This window comes from Pangasianodon hypophthalmus, chromosome 13, assembly GCF_027358585.1.
Source record: "Pangasianodon hypophthalmus isolate fPanHyp1 chromosome 13, fPanHyp1.pri, whole genome shotgun sequence".
Lineage (NCBI taxonomy): Eukaryota > Metazoa > Chordata > Actinopteri > Siluriformes > Pangasiidae > Pangasianodon > Pangasianodon hypophthalmus.
Genome location: NC_069722.1, coordinates 8,788,264 through 8,802,852, shown reverse-complemented (window position 1 = coordinate 8,802,852; position 14,589 = coordinate 8,788,264). Strand labels below are relative to the sequence as shown.

Genomic DNA, 14,589 nt, shown 5'->3' with positions numbered 1-14,589 from the left:
CCTACTAACCCTAAACCCTACTAACTAAAAAAAGACTAGTCTCACTTCATGCACCTTTAAGTTAACACACTTTCATGTAAATTACAAGACTAAGCAAGACAGTTTGGTTACAAAAAATTAATCCCATACCTCATGATGCATGCTTACGTAATGAGGAGATGAGCTTAAGGCAGTTTCAACAGTTAAGAAATGGTATGGCCTTTTGCAGGGGTGTTCAAACTATCATTGACCTGACAGGGGTGGGGAAATAATTCGATATTTATTATTAGAGTTATTTAATACTTGTCTTTCATAAGAAACCCAACACTTTTTGTCTTTATTTTAGTTTTTTGTTTTTTATTTTAGTAAAAGTTTTAATTCGGTGCAAACACTCCCCCTCCAAAAATTTCACACCATGGACGAGCCATTGTTAGGCTAGTCTGCGAATACATCCCGAACGCATACTACCATACTAAAGAGTATAGTGTTTACTGTATTGCTTTATAGTATAGTACCATACTATTAGTATGGAAGTATGCGGTTTTGCCTGGAGTCTACGTGTTGCCAAATCGCACTCGCTGAAATCCGCTCGTTTTTCGGAAATAATGTAATAGACATTCTATTGAAGTTGTAATCCAAATCCAAAATAAAAGAATGCTAAATTTAGGTAGTGAAATGGTTAACATTTGGCTTCATGCCTTGTTTACACCGGTAGTGCTACCCTCCCCCATTTTTCACTACGTATCCATCCCCCAACTCCTCCTCCTTCTCCATCCTGCCACTGTTTCCAACAGCTGATTGCAGATAAAGAGAAAGCCACAGAAAGCTTGGAGTCCACCAAAAAAAAACAGGAGTTGAGGGGGAAAACAACACAACGATGGAGGACTACAACGACCCACACGCATCCAAAATAATGCTTGTTTTGGTCATTTAAGGTGGGACGCCGCGGCGCTATGAGCCGGCTTTCACAGCAGCGGATTCGCTAAGGCTAACTTTACAAACATCAGTAGATAAGAAGCGTAGTCAGTTTACGTTCTCTTTATTAGCGCCGAGACGTTTTAACATCTAGATATAGCTGTTTATAATGGCGTGAATTTGCACGTATTTATACACAACATAACAACACACTTAAGTCTTGTAACGTAACTGTTTTAATTAGCCGGTTAACCAAGCTGAGCTAAGGTTAGCTAGCAAACAAAGATGATGAGCTAGAATTGCCTTGCCAAACAATTAGGTTACCAGACCTATAGTTCTGTCTCCTAAAGCGCTATCTGAATAAGTATTTATGTGTGCACATTCAGGTGTGTTGACCTAGTAAACCGCAGACAATTTTCGTACAATTAGTTGTGCAAACTAGCGTTAAATTTAGGTTAGTTCGCTGTCCTGTCGCATAGTATGTCGATTAGCTGACTAGCTTAGCTAGCCAGACTACCGTTTATGGTCTGGCCAGACATACAGACGGACAGACAGACCGCCGTGTCTCAATGATTATTTGGTTCCCTTGCTTTAGGGACTATGCCATATGCGCCCTCTGTAGTGTCTTATTTAGCTCAAAGTAAACCCGAACTCACCGTAGCTACCTCACCGAGCCTTTAGCTAGCTAAGATAACCAAGTTGTGTGTGTGCAGGAGACTATGAGCAACTCCAACAGTATTTAGCTGCGTTTGTTGCTGTCGCGCGCGAGCAGAATAATGGCGTTTTAACGCACGTATATTTTAATTGTTCGCAATTTTAAGTATTTTAATGGGATTGATAAGCGTGGCTGAACGTAGCCAATCCTCCTGGACCGCCGGCTCGCTCTAACAGAAATGGCCTTCCATGGCTCCGCTCGGCCCGCTGTGTGTGGAAACTTGTTCCCAGCCTCGGATTTGGGCCACAAATATTTCTGCGTGAACAATTCAGGAAGTAACGCAGCCTGCAGCGGCTTAAACGGCTCCCAGAACCCAGCCGGGCCCAGTCAGCCGGCCGAGACCCCGCGACACCCGTCGACTATCGGAGGGAGCACAGGCGGAGGAGCAGCGGTGCCTCAGCCTCACAGCAGCCCGGCCAGCGAGGTGCCCTGCCCGGCTGAGATGGAGCCCGACAGGCCGATCGGCTACGGAGCCTTTGGTGTTGTGTGGTGAGTGCAGCCATCTGCAAGGCTTTAAGTAGGCCACTGTGTGCTTGTGCTGTCATATAGGTTGCACGGTGATCTCTGATATGGTGTTCTATTTGGGAAACCCTGTCGTGGAGGAACAGCTGTGTAGTGTGTGTCTTTACCCCGCAGGTCGGTGACGGATCCCCGGGATGGACGGAAAGTTGCTCTCAAGAAAATGCCGAATGTCTTCCAGAACCTGGTCTCCTGCAAGCGCGTCTTCAGGGAGCTCCGCATGCTGTGCTTCTTCAAACATGACAATGTGAGGCTTTTTTTTAGTTTGTTTGTTTATTTAAAGCTTGAGGAAGGACCTGATGGATCCATGTTACACAGCCTACAAATTACTACACCATAATCATTACAGCCATCATTCTTTATTCCCAAGACTTCAGTTCCGACCCAATTCCAAAATGCCATAATTTCTAATTAGTGTCTGAAGCATTTAATTTGTTGAAACAGGTGTTAGATTTGGGTTGCATCAGGCTGAATGTTGTGGGAGTTTGGCTGTCTAGGAACAGAGTTAGAGATTTGTGCATTCTTAAGCTGTCTTTATACTGCAGACAAAAATAGTACATTAGAAGAGAATTCTTTGGTTGAGATTAGTGGTGTTCAAATGCATAATGTGTTCACTGACGGCCAATTTAGTGTCCCTGCAACCAAAAAAACAGCCAGCGACAAAATTCTGGCAGTGTCAAATTTGTTTTTGAGTTTGTCTGCTGCTGCGATGTTCGGATGACACAAAACTCAGGGCAGCTACAAATACAGTAGAGGCAATAGCAAAACGTTTGGAAAACATGCTAATCCTTATTACGTCAAGCTCCATTTGAAATATGTTCCTGTTTGTGACCCCATTTTCTACACAAACCCAGATGGTGCTGATTCTTTAATCACAGGTCTGTTGTTAGAGTTAAAGAAGGGAAATTAGTTATAATCGTACTGTCCAGTGTCACCCAGATGAGAATGTGTTCCCTTCTGAGTCTGGTTCTCAAGGTGTCTTCCTCATTTCATCTCAGGGAGTTTTTCCTTGCCTCTGACGCACAGTCTGTTATAAAATTTTGGGCAGGATTTTATTGGCATCACATTGTACGCTATGATTAATAATAATCTTCAAGATTGCTGTAATGGTACTGTCTAAACCTGTCTGACATTTATGCATTCTTAAGGGAAAAAGGTTAGATCTATATTTATAGAACCATTGAGGATGAAAGATTTCTAAGTTGATTGGTTGAAAGGGAGTTGAAGTTTGACTTGAAGGTGATTTATGTTTTCAGGTGTTGTCTGCTCTGGATATTCTGCAGCCTCCACAGATTGACTGCTTTGAAGAGATGTATCCTTTCCTCTTTCAGCATCTATAACTTACTACTAGATTGATGATAGGTGTTCCTTCACATATGCTTTTTTTCTGTTCTGTAAGACTGTGTGACCAGATCAATGGAATGGATTAATTTTTTTTAATAGAAACATGTTCCTTGACTCTAGTTGTGCCATAGATATGTGATCACAGAGCTGATGCAGAGTGACCTGCACAAAGTCATAGTGTCTCCTCAGCCTCTTACCACCGACCACATAAAAGTGTTTCTCTACCAGATACTCAGGGGTGAGTTATTATGGGAAATCTGGGTGGGGATGAGTGTGTCATTTAGCATCATGAGCCTATTTGTGTCTGAACACTAACAGAGGGGCAGGTAAAAATAGTCTGGAGTAAGATTGTATAGTGCCAGGCAATTAGAAAAACAATGTACAATGTCTGAAGGTAACCTAGCTATCAGTGCTTTTATGGTCTCAGCCTCAGACACTCCACCCAGGCCTGTAGAGCATCTGATAGCTTTTCTGGTCACAAGCTTCAGAATGTTGAAGGCTGAACGCATTCATCACATCTGTAAACCAGTTTCCAGCTGGAAAACATACTTCTTAACACAGTGATTCAGTAAGATGTAGAACACTGTTCCCCATAGTTAAAAGAGTAAAAGCTGTCTTTGTGCAAGTTGTTTAATCTTTGCTAAATAAATTATGTTTGGAGATATTTAAATGTGGCACTTTTAGCAAACTTATATGGGGAAAATGTCCAAGTGTTGTGATTTTTCCACATCAACCACCCATATTTCCACAACCTTTGTGGATTGCACAGATTTAAGACTGTACAAAACACCAGTGTGTAAATTGAGCTTTACTGAGGTGTGATTTTTCTTTCCCTCAGGCCTGAAATACCTGCACTCTGCTGGAATTCTGCACAGAGACATTAAACCAGGGAACCTGCTGGTCAACAGCAACTGTCTCCTTAAGGTACATGGCAGCTCATTAAGTTAGACATCGCTGTTCAAAATACACTATATGGTCAAAAGTTTGTAGACACCTGACCATCACACCCATGTGTGCTTTTTGAACATCCCATTCCAGATTTAGTCACGCCTTTGTTGTTATACTAACCTGCAACCTGGGAAGGCTTTTCGCTAGATTTTTTGAGCGTGTCTTTGGGGATTTGTTCTCATTCGGCCACAAGAGCATTAGTGAGGTCAGGCACTGATGTTGGGCAAGGAGGCCAACAAACAGGCCATCCCAAAGGTGTTCATTGGGGTTGGGGTCAGGGCTCTGTGCAAGCCACTCATGGGACTCGCATTATGAATAGGGGTATTGTCATACTGGAACATATTTGAGCCTCTTAGTTCAAGTTAAGGGAAATTGTAGACGTTCTATATATTTGTTTACTCTGTGGCAACGGTTTGGGGAAGGCCCACATATGGGTGTGATGGCCATGTGTCCACATACCTTTGGCAATATAGTATACAAGTGGAAGTTACATGATCACAGTTATGACCACACCATCTGTTTAATTTCTTATTTGACCAGATTTGTGACTTTGGGCTGGCTCGAGTTGAAGAGCCTGACTCCTCACGTCACATGACCCAGGAAGTGGTGACGCAGTACTACAGGGCCCCTGAGGTTCTGATGGGCTCGCGGCATTACGGGTCAGCCATAGACATCTGGTCTGTGGGCTGCATCTTCGCCGAGTTACTGGGCCGCCGAATCCTCTTTCAGGCTCAGAGCCCCATCCAGCAGGTACTGACTCACAACTGCACTACACAGTGTGGTCTCTTTAGTTTCCTACATGGCCATAATGAAACATGCACTGTGACAATGGGTCCTAGTTAGGATGTGTATACTAAGCTAATGTGTGCTTATACTTCATAAAACTTAAAAAATTTAAATTCAGGTCTTTGGATAGTGTGTTGCATAACTGCATGGGAATATGGGTTGTCGCTAATCAATAACATTCCTCACTGAGAGTGTTACAAAGAGTTGGCTTCTAACCATCATATTACCTGTTTATCATACACATTTAATAAAGATGTAATACCATGACTGTAAATAGCTAAATATGTTCAAATGAACTGTACATGATAAAAAAATCAAAAATGTTGTCTAAGGGCTCTCGAGTGGTGCAAAAGACAAGCATCCACTCTATCCCTGGGAGATTGTGTCTGTGGCTGGGAGCCTAGGGAGCAAAACTGCCTGTGCTCTGTGGGTGGGAGGGATGGTGTACTCTCGCTCTCATAGTCTCGCACACACTAGCCAATCACAGTCATCTGAGAGTCCACGTATGCAGAAGAGGGTTGATAGCGCTTTTTTCTCTTTTTTGTGACACTGCATATACAGCAGTTTGAAAAGATGTGGTGGCTGCCTTCATGTGTCTCGGAGGAAGCACATGGTAGTCTTCTTCCTACCCAGTTGGTAGCTGTTGTGTGATAGGGGAGAGCTGGCTTGTGGGTGGGAATTGGCAAGTGAGGGGAGAAAATGAAGTCTGTCTTGTCTAATGCTCTTTTTCTGTGTGTAGTTGGATCTGATAACTGATTTACTGGGAACTCCTCCACTGTCTGCCATGGCATCTGCATGTGAGGGTGCTCGAGCACACATTCTAAGAGGACCTCACAAACCGGTAATTTCTTTCTGTCTGTAATGTACTTAAAAAAAAAAAAAAAAAAAAAAAGATTTATAATAAATTGTGCAGTTACCTAGACCACAAAGGAGCTGTTTGAATTTGGGCTGGTTAAAAGAATGAATTTATTTATTTATTTGTTTGTTTGTTTGTTTATTTAAAGACAAACTCTTATTAAACTAGGATCCCACTAACTTGAGAAATGACTGGCATGGTCACAGTGGTAAAAATAAGTGACAGCTTCATCATTACTCTGCACCAATGCCATTATTAAGGTCCGTAAAGATGATGTGTTTGGATTTACATTGTTTCTTTGTCTGTATGTCCACTTGGTTTATATCAAAATCAAGTAAAGGATGAAAGGACGAAAGGCTTGTCCACAAAGCCTTTTTAATTTCACTAATAATAAATGGAAATAGCCTCACTTACAAATAAACATTTTTATTTCCCATTTTGAAACATTTTTTTTTAATTAGTTGTTGGTTCAGTTTTTTGTGAAATCAAGCTTAAATGTTTGTGCACAACTGAAAAATCTGGTCCAGTGCCAATGGTAAAATCACAGTTTTGCTTTTCTTCTGCCTGAAGAAAACCTGGCATTTTTGCAGCGCATTCACATTACAAAACTTTATCTGAGCTTTGCTGAGCCGATCAGCTCAAAAACTTGACATGCCCCAGTTTCTTACTCACTGACTTATTGTTTGCTGACATTCAATTACTCTTTCTCTCATAATCTCTGTGTCTGTCATTTTCTCCGCTAGCCGTCACTGTCTGTCCTGTACATGCTGTCAGACGGAGCCACCCACGAGGCTGTTCATCTTCTGTGCCGCATGCTAGTCTTTGATCCAGTGAGTACACACGCGCACACGCTCTAACGTTTTATAATCACCATTTTGTTAAGCCATCTTTAATCTCGAGTCATAGGGTGTTATGGGGAATGGAATCGGATCAGACTATGACGTTAATGGTATTGCTAAAACTTTTTACACTGACAAGTGCTATTGATATGTTTATCAACATAGTTAATGCTGCACCTTCATTGTAGTCCAGACAAACTGTATAATCAGTATTAAACTGCTTTATGCATTATTATAGTATTCTATAATATGCTTTATAGATTTTGTGACCATGAGCAGGGTGTCTTGTATGCATATGTAAGGTCTGTGTGTGTGTGTGTTTGTAGGCTAAGCGGATCTCTGGCAGCGACGCGCTCTCTCACCCATATCTAGACGAGGGCCGCTTGCGGTATCACACATGCATGTGTAAGTGCTGCTACTCAGTACCCAGTGGCAGAGTGTACACCCGGGACTTTGAACCTGCTGCAGAGAGGCCCTTTAGCCACAGCTATGAGGAGAGCATGCTTTCTGTCTGGCAGGGCAAAGGTGAATATCCTGTTATGTGTTTTCTCATGTATCTGCATTATACACTTAGCCCATTGTTTACATTATTTGGTACTAGTGATGGGCATTTTGTATAATTTTGCAGTTGAGTCATCAGTACTCACACATTAAAAATTGATAAAACAAATAACCAAGCAAGCGTGAGCTACTTGAAACATAACAATTAAAAAAGGTGTAGTTGACTACAACATGCCTAATGGGGTTTTCCATCTGTGTCTTTTATGCTTTGAAGCTCAAAGCATACTGTAGATGTTTAATTTATGTAAAGCAAACTTGTATGTGTGTGACTATGAAAGATGATGTTTTTTGTTTTTCTTGTACTATAGAGATGTGTGTGGGAATGTTTTTTAATCCCACACCACCATAGTATTTGTTTTTGCATGTACCTGTTTATGATGCACTATATGGCCAAAAGTTTGTGGACACTTGACCATCACACTCATGTGCTTTTTGATCATCCCATTCCTGATTTAGTCCCCCTTTGCTGTTATAATAATCTCCGCTCTTCTGGCAAGGCTTTCTATTAGATTTTGGAGCTTGGCTATGGGGTTTTGTGATCATTCATCCACAAGAGCATTAGTGAGGTCAGGCACTGATGTCAGGCGAGGAGGCCTGGGAACCAGTCGGTGTTTCAGTTCATCCCAAGGGTGTTCAGGGGGTCAGGGCTTTGTGTAGGCCACTTGAGTTCTTCCACTTCAACCTTGGCAAATCATATCTTCATGGAGCTCTCTTTGTACACAGGGGCATTGTCATGCTGGAACAGCATTGGGCCTCTTAGTTGGGATGGGAAATCGAAGACGTTCTATATAATTGTGTTCATGTTGAACAAGTCAAATTGGGGGGGAAAAAAAATATGAGGACTATAAACAAGGTGTTGTAGAATATAGCTTGCCTACGTATACTGTAACGACATGAACATCACCTTGGGTCATACCCAGAGCATTTTATTTATTTGTGGTTTCACACTACTGATCCTTTTCTAAAATCAATTTTTCTTTTCTATCAGAGCTCATCCATCGTTTCATCACTGAGCACCAGCAGGGCAAAAGAGTGCCTTTGTGCATCAACCCCCAGAGTGCAGCCTTCAAGAGCTTCATCAGGTGAGGAAGTGCAATTAAAAAAAAAAATTAACATTATTTCTTCACTCTGCACATCTCTCTAATCTCGTTCTCTTTTACTTTCACAGGTCCACTGCTTGGCATTCCTCTAAAGTATCGAGGAAAGAAGAGAGATGAGATGAGGAGTTTGTTAAGATAGGAGTCATGGGAGATGTAGTCACCTATAGGAGCATGCTTGTGCTTGAGATGAATGACTGTTTACATTTGGTTTTTGTCAGATTATGTAGGTCTGAATGCCTAGGCTTGGTGCTAAGTTTGGCACAGGATGAACATCCTAACATTGTCCAAAAAAAACCCTACAGTACCTAATTCTGTAGACATTCTTTCAATAGTGACAGTCCAATTATGCTGCTGCGAACATTTTATACTGACTGAGCTTGAGGATTATGGATACTGAATTTCAGAAGAAACTCCTTTTCATGGATTGAAGACAGATAAGCGTTGTGGTGGTGATGGCACATGTGTGTGTGTTGAAGTCCAACAATGTTGTGCAATACCAATATGTGGGGGGAGGTTTCAGTATTTGTGGGCTTCAATTGCCATTCAGACTTGTTCCTGTTGTTATGTTTTCTGTCAAAAGTCTTTGTGTTCCTTAACTGTTCTTGCGGTAATTAGTTTTTCTCACAAGTTCTTCCTTTATTTCCTGTAACTCTCTTTTAACCATATTTCCAGTATTGCATAGTGTCATACGAATTTGGGTTGCTTTTTATTTCATTATGTTACATTAAACTGAAACACGGTGATTTTATAGTTAGAATGCCACCGGTTTTCCTCTCACGTGACTTAATTGTCACTGGATTGTAGATTAAGATGCTGTGGGGATTATGATCACGTAGTCGTATAGGTGCTTTTGTATGTGTATGTACCTCCTCTAAGCATTATGTGTAAGGATTTAAATTTTTATTTACTTTTTGAAAGCTGAACAGCTTTTTTAAGGTTAGGAGGGCGTGTTATTGAACTGACTTTGTGTAACTGAAGCTAGAACATGTACACTAAAGTGATGCATGAGGTGTGTGAATGTGTGTGCGTGTATGTGTGTTTGCGTTGTCCAGGAGCGGAGAGCGTTTAGGGGACGTGCAGTGTTGTGCTATTTCACATTCATTACCTCACATAAATCCACTGTGCACTGGCTGAGTGCGCTCAGACTAAACCCAACTATTAACCACGTACTGTACAGGGATCTGTGCTAATCACTGAACCACTATCACTACAAATCCCCTTTATCTGTCTGTCTCTCTCCCTCCTAGCTCTGGCTGATGCACATGTCTCAGATTGCTTTTGGAGGAAAATGCTGCTGTTCATTTGATTGACGTTTTCACTTCAGTCATAACTAGCGTTGAGCTCAGGTTTCATATCGCAGACTCTGCTGTAAACACACAGGGACACGTGTCCGGGCCACAGTGGCCCGTTCCTGGTGCTGTGAACTGAAAAGGACCCGTTTTTGCTCTACAACCTCGAGACTCGTGCCTGTCGACCACCACTAGGTGGTGACGAGCACACAGAGCACTGCTGGACAGACACAGTTCAGGAGTCAGGAGTTCAGGAGTCCAGTGATCTTACAACCCCTTGTGCTGTTATTTAATTTGGTCATAGGAAGATATTTTCCTAAAATAATAATTCTACTTTTATGTCAATGCATTGTGACCAATTTTAAGTTGTTTCTTTTAATTTTTTTTTCTTTTTCTTTCTTAAGGTTTTGTTGTTTGACCACTTTGCTATTGTGTTGGTAGAAGAACTAGAAGTGTAGTGACATGAAGAGAACTTATGTTGGTCTAGGATTTCTTGTACCGACTGCTAACTACAACGTGAGGATGTTTTAATTAATGGTGAGATTTGCATTAGTCTTGAGCTCATAGAAGTTAGACATTTTATGATGAAAAAAAGAAAACTTGATATTTGTGTTGATAACTATTATGGTTAGTAATATCAAACACTTGTTTCAAAAGATGGCTGTTTGTTGTTTTTTGTTATTTATTTTTTGTCATTTTATTGAAAAATGTTTTTGGACTTTGTGTTTACAACAGATGCTTGAAATTTTTAAGGAAAAAAAGTGGTTTAGAGTGGAACTGTCAATAAAGAATGAACACTGGAGACAAAGTGCCACGTCAACTGAATAGATAGGAGTCTGTCCTTTTTTGTTGGGTTTTTTTCTTCCCTTTGGGTAGATTTTTTTTTTCTTCAGGTTTAATCACTTTTTGAAAAAAATGTTTTGTTTTGGTATTAAGACAGTCCATATATTTACTTTATTTTTAGAATTATTCATTTGGCAGAGAACTTCATCTACAAGTGAGACAAGCACAATGCAGCTAGGACAAGCCAACACTTTCCATTTCAGGAATAATAGAAAACAGTTGTAAGGGATTAGTGAAGCAACTCCAGCACAATGCAATTATATACAATTATATACAAGATGCGAGAAAGCAAATGTTCAAGCACAACTTTGTCACATTGGCATGCAGGGTAGCATGAAGCAAAAGAGCTTTATGATCAGATGATCCAGTGCAGAGATTTGAGATGCTTTTGGAAGGTTGCAAGAGATTGTGAAAGATTGAAGGGAGGATGCTCATGCCACTATTGAGGAAACGCAGGCTTCTGAGAAGCATCTGGGGTGAGTAATAAAAGCGGCACTAGATGATGAGCATTTGCAGCCTGTATTGGACTGCCTTGGGTTGAATGAGAGATGAGGTGGGTGCTGTTTCTGTGACAGCCTGAAAATGGCATAAGAGATTTCTATCTAGCATATGCATGACAACCACAGAGGAGTATTTTGACATGTACAGAGAAAAGAATGTAAAACATTTGGTTAAAATTGTCTATAATTGCAGTCTGACAGTTGTTGAATTCCATTAATAAACATACAATACACCTATAATAATAAATCTTATTTATATAGTGAATTTTTTATCCCTTGAAACTGCAGCTCAAAGTGCTTTACAGTAAAGTAACAAATGAAGTAAAAAAGAAGTAAAAAAAAACAAATGAAGAAACCAGAGGCAGTCAAAAAATAAACTTGTAAATTATGTTAGTAAAATATTAGTGCAATAAATAATAGCAGTAACAGAAAACAGCAAATTAAAATGTAAACATATACAATAAAAATGAAAAATAATGTAGTTATAATAAATAAAATTATAAAAATGTAATTTTAACATGCCAATTAGGCAAATGATAAAAGTTAATTAAATGCTGAAGTGGAAAAAAAATGTTCTGTGAATTCACAATTTCAGCTTTTGAATTTTAAACGCTAATTCACGCCAGACTTATTTGTGAAAGTTTATAGTTGCGTACCACATGGAGCACATGGATATTTATTATTTTAACCAGAGTTTCAATCCACATTACTCTAAATGGAGTGTCTTACACAGCCCCGTACATCCTACTGTGTTTATTTCACTCTTTATATTTTCATTTGAACACATTACGTGAAGCATAAACTTAGTAGAGATGCATCGAAATACCACACATCCACTTTTTAATTCTATGTGAACTTTTATTTAAAATCATAAGCTACAGTAATGTCAGGACTGGGACCCTGCAGTTGCATAGCAAACTGTTTGGTATGATACTCATGCGTAACTAGAAAAAAAGTACATTTGCTATTTATTCTATGTCATGTCTCGCTCTTTTTTTTTTTTTTTTTTTTTAACAAGCTGTGTTGTAATTACAGTTGGCAAACTTGTGTTGTTCATATCCTCATGTTCCACTGACACCGTTGCATTAAGGAATGTTGTATCAACTGTGCTTTTTTCCTCAGTACTGAGGAATGTGTTGATGTCTCGGTTATAAGCTTCATGCAAGCAGCTATCAGGAATGAGATAAGGAGTGGTGTAAAATGTGCTCATTTAGGGTGGTTGAGCCGCTGCTACATTTCTAACTTGCAGCATGTTGAAACTCCGGTCAGTAGGGTGTTGTAATAGCCCAGTTGCTATTGATGACAAAGGCCAGGACTAGCAGTGAACAGCACATTTCAACATTGAATGCCTAATCAATGTTATACAGAGTGAACCTGCTTGATCAGGAGGTCTCAGAAACATAGTCAAAGGTCAGCTGGGAGTCACTCAATAACCCATACGTCAATCAAAGCCTTTAAACTTACAATGTGATATTACAAATGCTAAAGACCTGAGTTAGCAAAGTAGTTCAACAAGTGTAAATCTCATACCTAAGAGAGTCTAACAAAAAACGTACATGGAATTCTGTGGAATTTGTTATGTATTTACTCAAAAATTAATTTATACTCACATTTATTTTAGTATCTTCTGGCCAAATTTTGCTCAGATGGTAAAAACAATATATTTTCAATGATTCCCGAGCAGAGACCAGATTACACAGAAGGTTCTGCTCAGAGTTAACCTGCTATTAACTGTGTCACTCTACAGACACTGAATCATGACAGAATCTACACAAAGAGATGTGCCTGTTTTTTAAAGCCAGGACTATCACCAACTGTCTAATAAACAGAATGTAGTTTGAGAATAAACTTAGTCACAAATATCAAGTACATGATAGATTTTATGGCATGATCTTGCTAGTGTGGCGTGAGCTTATACTGATCTGCCATGTTAAAATCACTGCGATGAAATTTTAATGAGAATTAAAATTTAATAGCAATAAAATTAGACTAACTAGGTCATGTTCCTCCAAGACTGTCCCTCATTTAGTTGGTGATTTACTTGATTATGTTTGTTTTCTCTAATTATAACAAATTCAAGTATGAGTCTTCCTTCATAAATGATATTAGAAAGGTACTATGTAATGCTTTTGAGGGTTGCTGCTGTGTAGGACCTTTAATTTGCTTGAAAACTCATTTAAGGTAAGTAAAGACCACTGCTGACTTCATTAAATAAAGATGTACTTGTACATTAATCCTGACAGTGTATGTAATAGTGGAAATGAGTCCTGAGTAGTAAAATTATTAGTATAATATGTCTTGGAAATTACATGAAAATGACACAGCTTAATTTACATTTGAATATATGCTGTAAAACTTAACTAATCATTAAAAGTGTGTGTGCATGGTGTCCTGAGATTGACTGACATCCTATGGGTGTATTATCACTTTATACCTGGTGTTCCTGGGATAGGCTCCACATCTACTGCAAGCCTGGCCAGGATAAAGCAGTTACAGAAGATGAATGAAATGTATGAATTTTAAGTAATTCTTAGGTGACAAAGTGCAGAACTGATTGGTGCACTCTCGGGAAAAAAGCTACTAAACTGTATAATTTCTTGTCACTGGGGTGGAACCTTAGAGCAATTGTTCTCAAAGCAGTTCTGGGGACATGCAGGTCACTGCGATGGTTTAATTTAGCTACAGTGGTGGAAGTTACATCTTACTATTATTAAACTTGTTATTTTTATTATTGGGTTCTTATAGTTATTAGCTTGTCTGACTGGTCCCTTGGGGTTTCATACAAACCTGAATAACTGAAACACAAGTCAGCTTATAACTAATCAACTTGGACCTAATGTGTTCTGTCAGTGGAAAGTTCAGGAATAAAAGGCTCTAATAAATAGACAAAATATTATTGTGCACATTTAAATGATTTTCAGGAAATAACTCTATAGAGAGGGGGTCTTTGGAGTTTCTTTTACTGTTAAAATGGTCCCTGGCTATAAACAGTTTGAGAACTCCTGACCTAGAGGATACATCCTTGGCACCGAAAGTGAATGTAGTGTACTTTTAAAACTCATTTAAGGTTCTAATTTGACCATACAGACCTTACTGTATTTAAAACAAGGCCTAAAGTTATGTTAAAAGCACTTTACCTTGGGGAAAATGACAGACAGACAGATAGACAGATAGATAGGAAGTTTTTTAAATTATGTTTTATTATCATTCATCTTTACCTGGTGAAAATGCCAGATAGGATGGATGGGTGGATGGATGGTTGGATAGGAGGTTTTTTCAATTATGTTTTATTTATATTTTACTGTATTTTACATAAGGCCTAAAGGTATGTTAAAAGCACTTTACCTTGAGGAAAATTCCAGATAGGTTATCAAAGATAGGAAGCACATATCTTG

At 39.5% G+C, this 14,589-nt stretch overlaps 1 protein-coding gene across 1 annotated transcript; it reads left to right on the top strand.

The window, feature by feature from the left end:
• Nucleotides 1-534: 534 nt before the first annotated feature.
• On the top strand, nt 535-10,676 carry nlk1 (nemo-like kinase, type 1). Its single transcript, XM_026917148.3, has 11 exons — nt 535-2,098; nt 2,246-2,375; nt 3,385-3,440; nt 3,604-3,710; nt 4,311-4,396; nt 4,961-5,170; nt 5,946-6,047; nt 6,806-6,892; nt 7,228-7,426; nt 8,451-8,544; nt 8,631-10,676. The coding sequence occupies exons 1-11, from the start codon at nt 1,788-1,790 to the stop codon at nt 8,677-8,679; spliced, it is 1,431 nt and encodes a 476-aa protein (XP_026772949.1). The 5' UTR covers nt 535-1,787; the 3' UTR covers nt 8,680-10,676.
• The last annotated feature ends 3,913 nt before the right edge of the window (nt 10,677-14,589 follow it).

What these genes read in the sequence shown, in the direction of transcription:
- nlk1 (XM_026917148.3), top strand. Translation starts at nt 1,788, where the DNA reads ATGGCCTTCCATGGCTCCGCTCGGCCCGCTGTGTGTGGAAACTTGTTC. An exon ending in ATTGACTGCTTTGAAGAGAT is followed by an intron (nt 3,441 to 3,603) that starts GTATCCTTTCCT and finishes GTTGTGCCATAG; the next exon opens with ATATGTGATCACAGAGCTGA. An exon ending in CTCAGAGCCCCATCCAGCAG is followed by an intron (nt 5,171 to 5,945) that starts GTACTGACTCAC and finishes TTCTGTGTGTAG; the next exon opens with TTGGATCTGATAACTGATTT.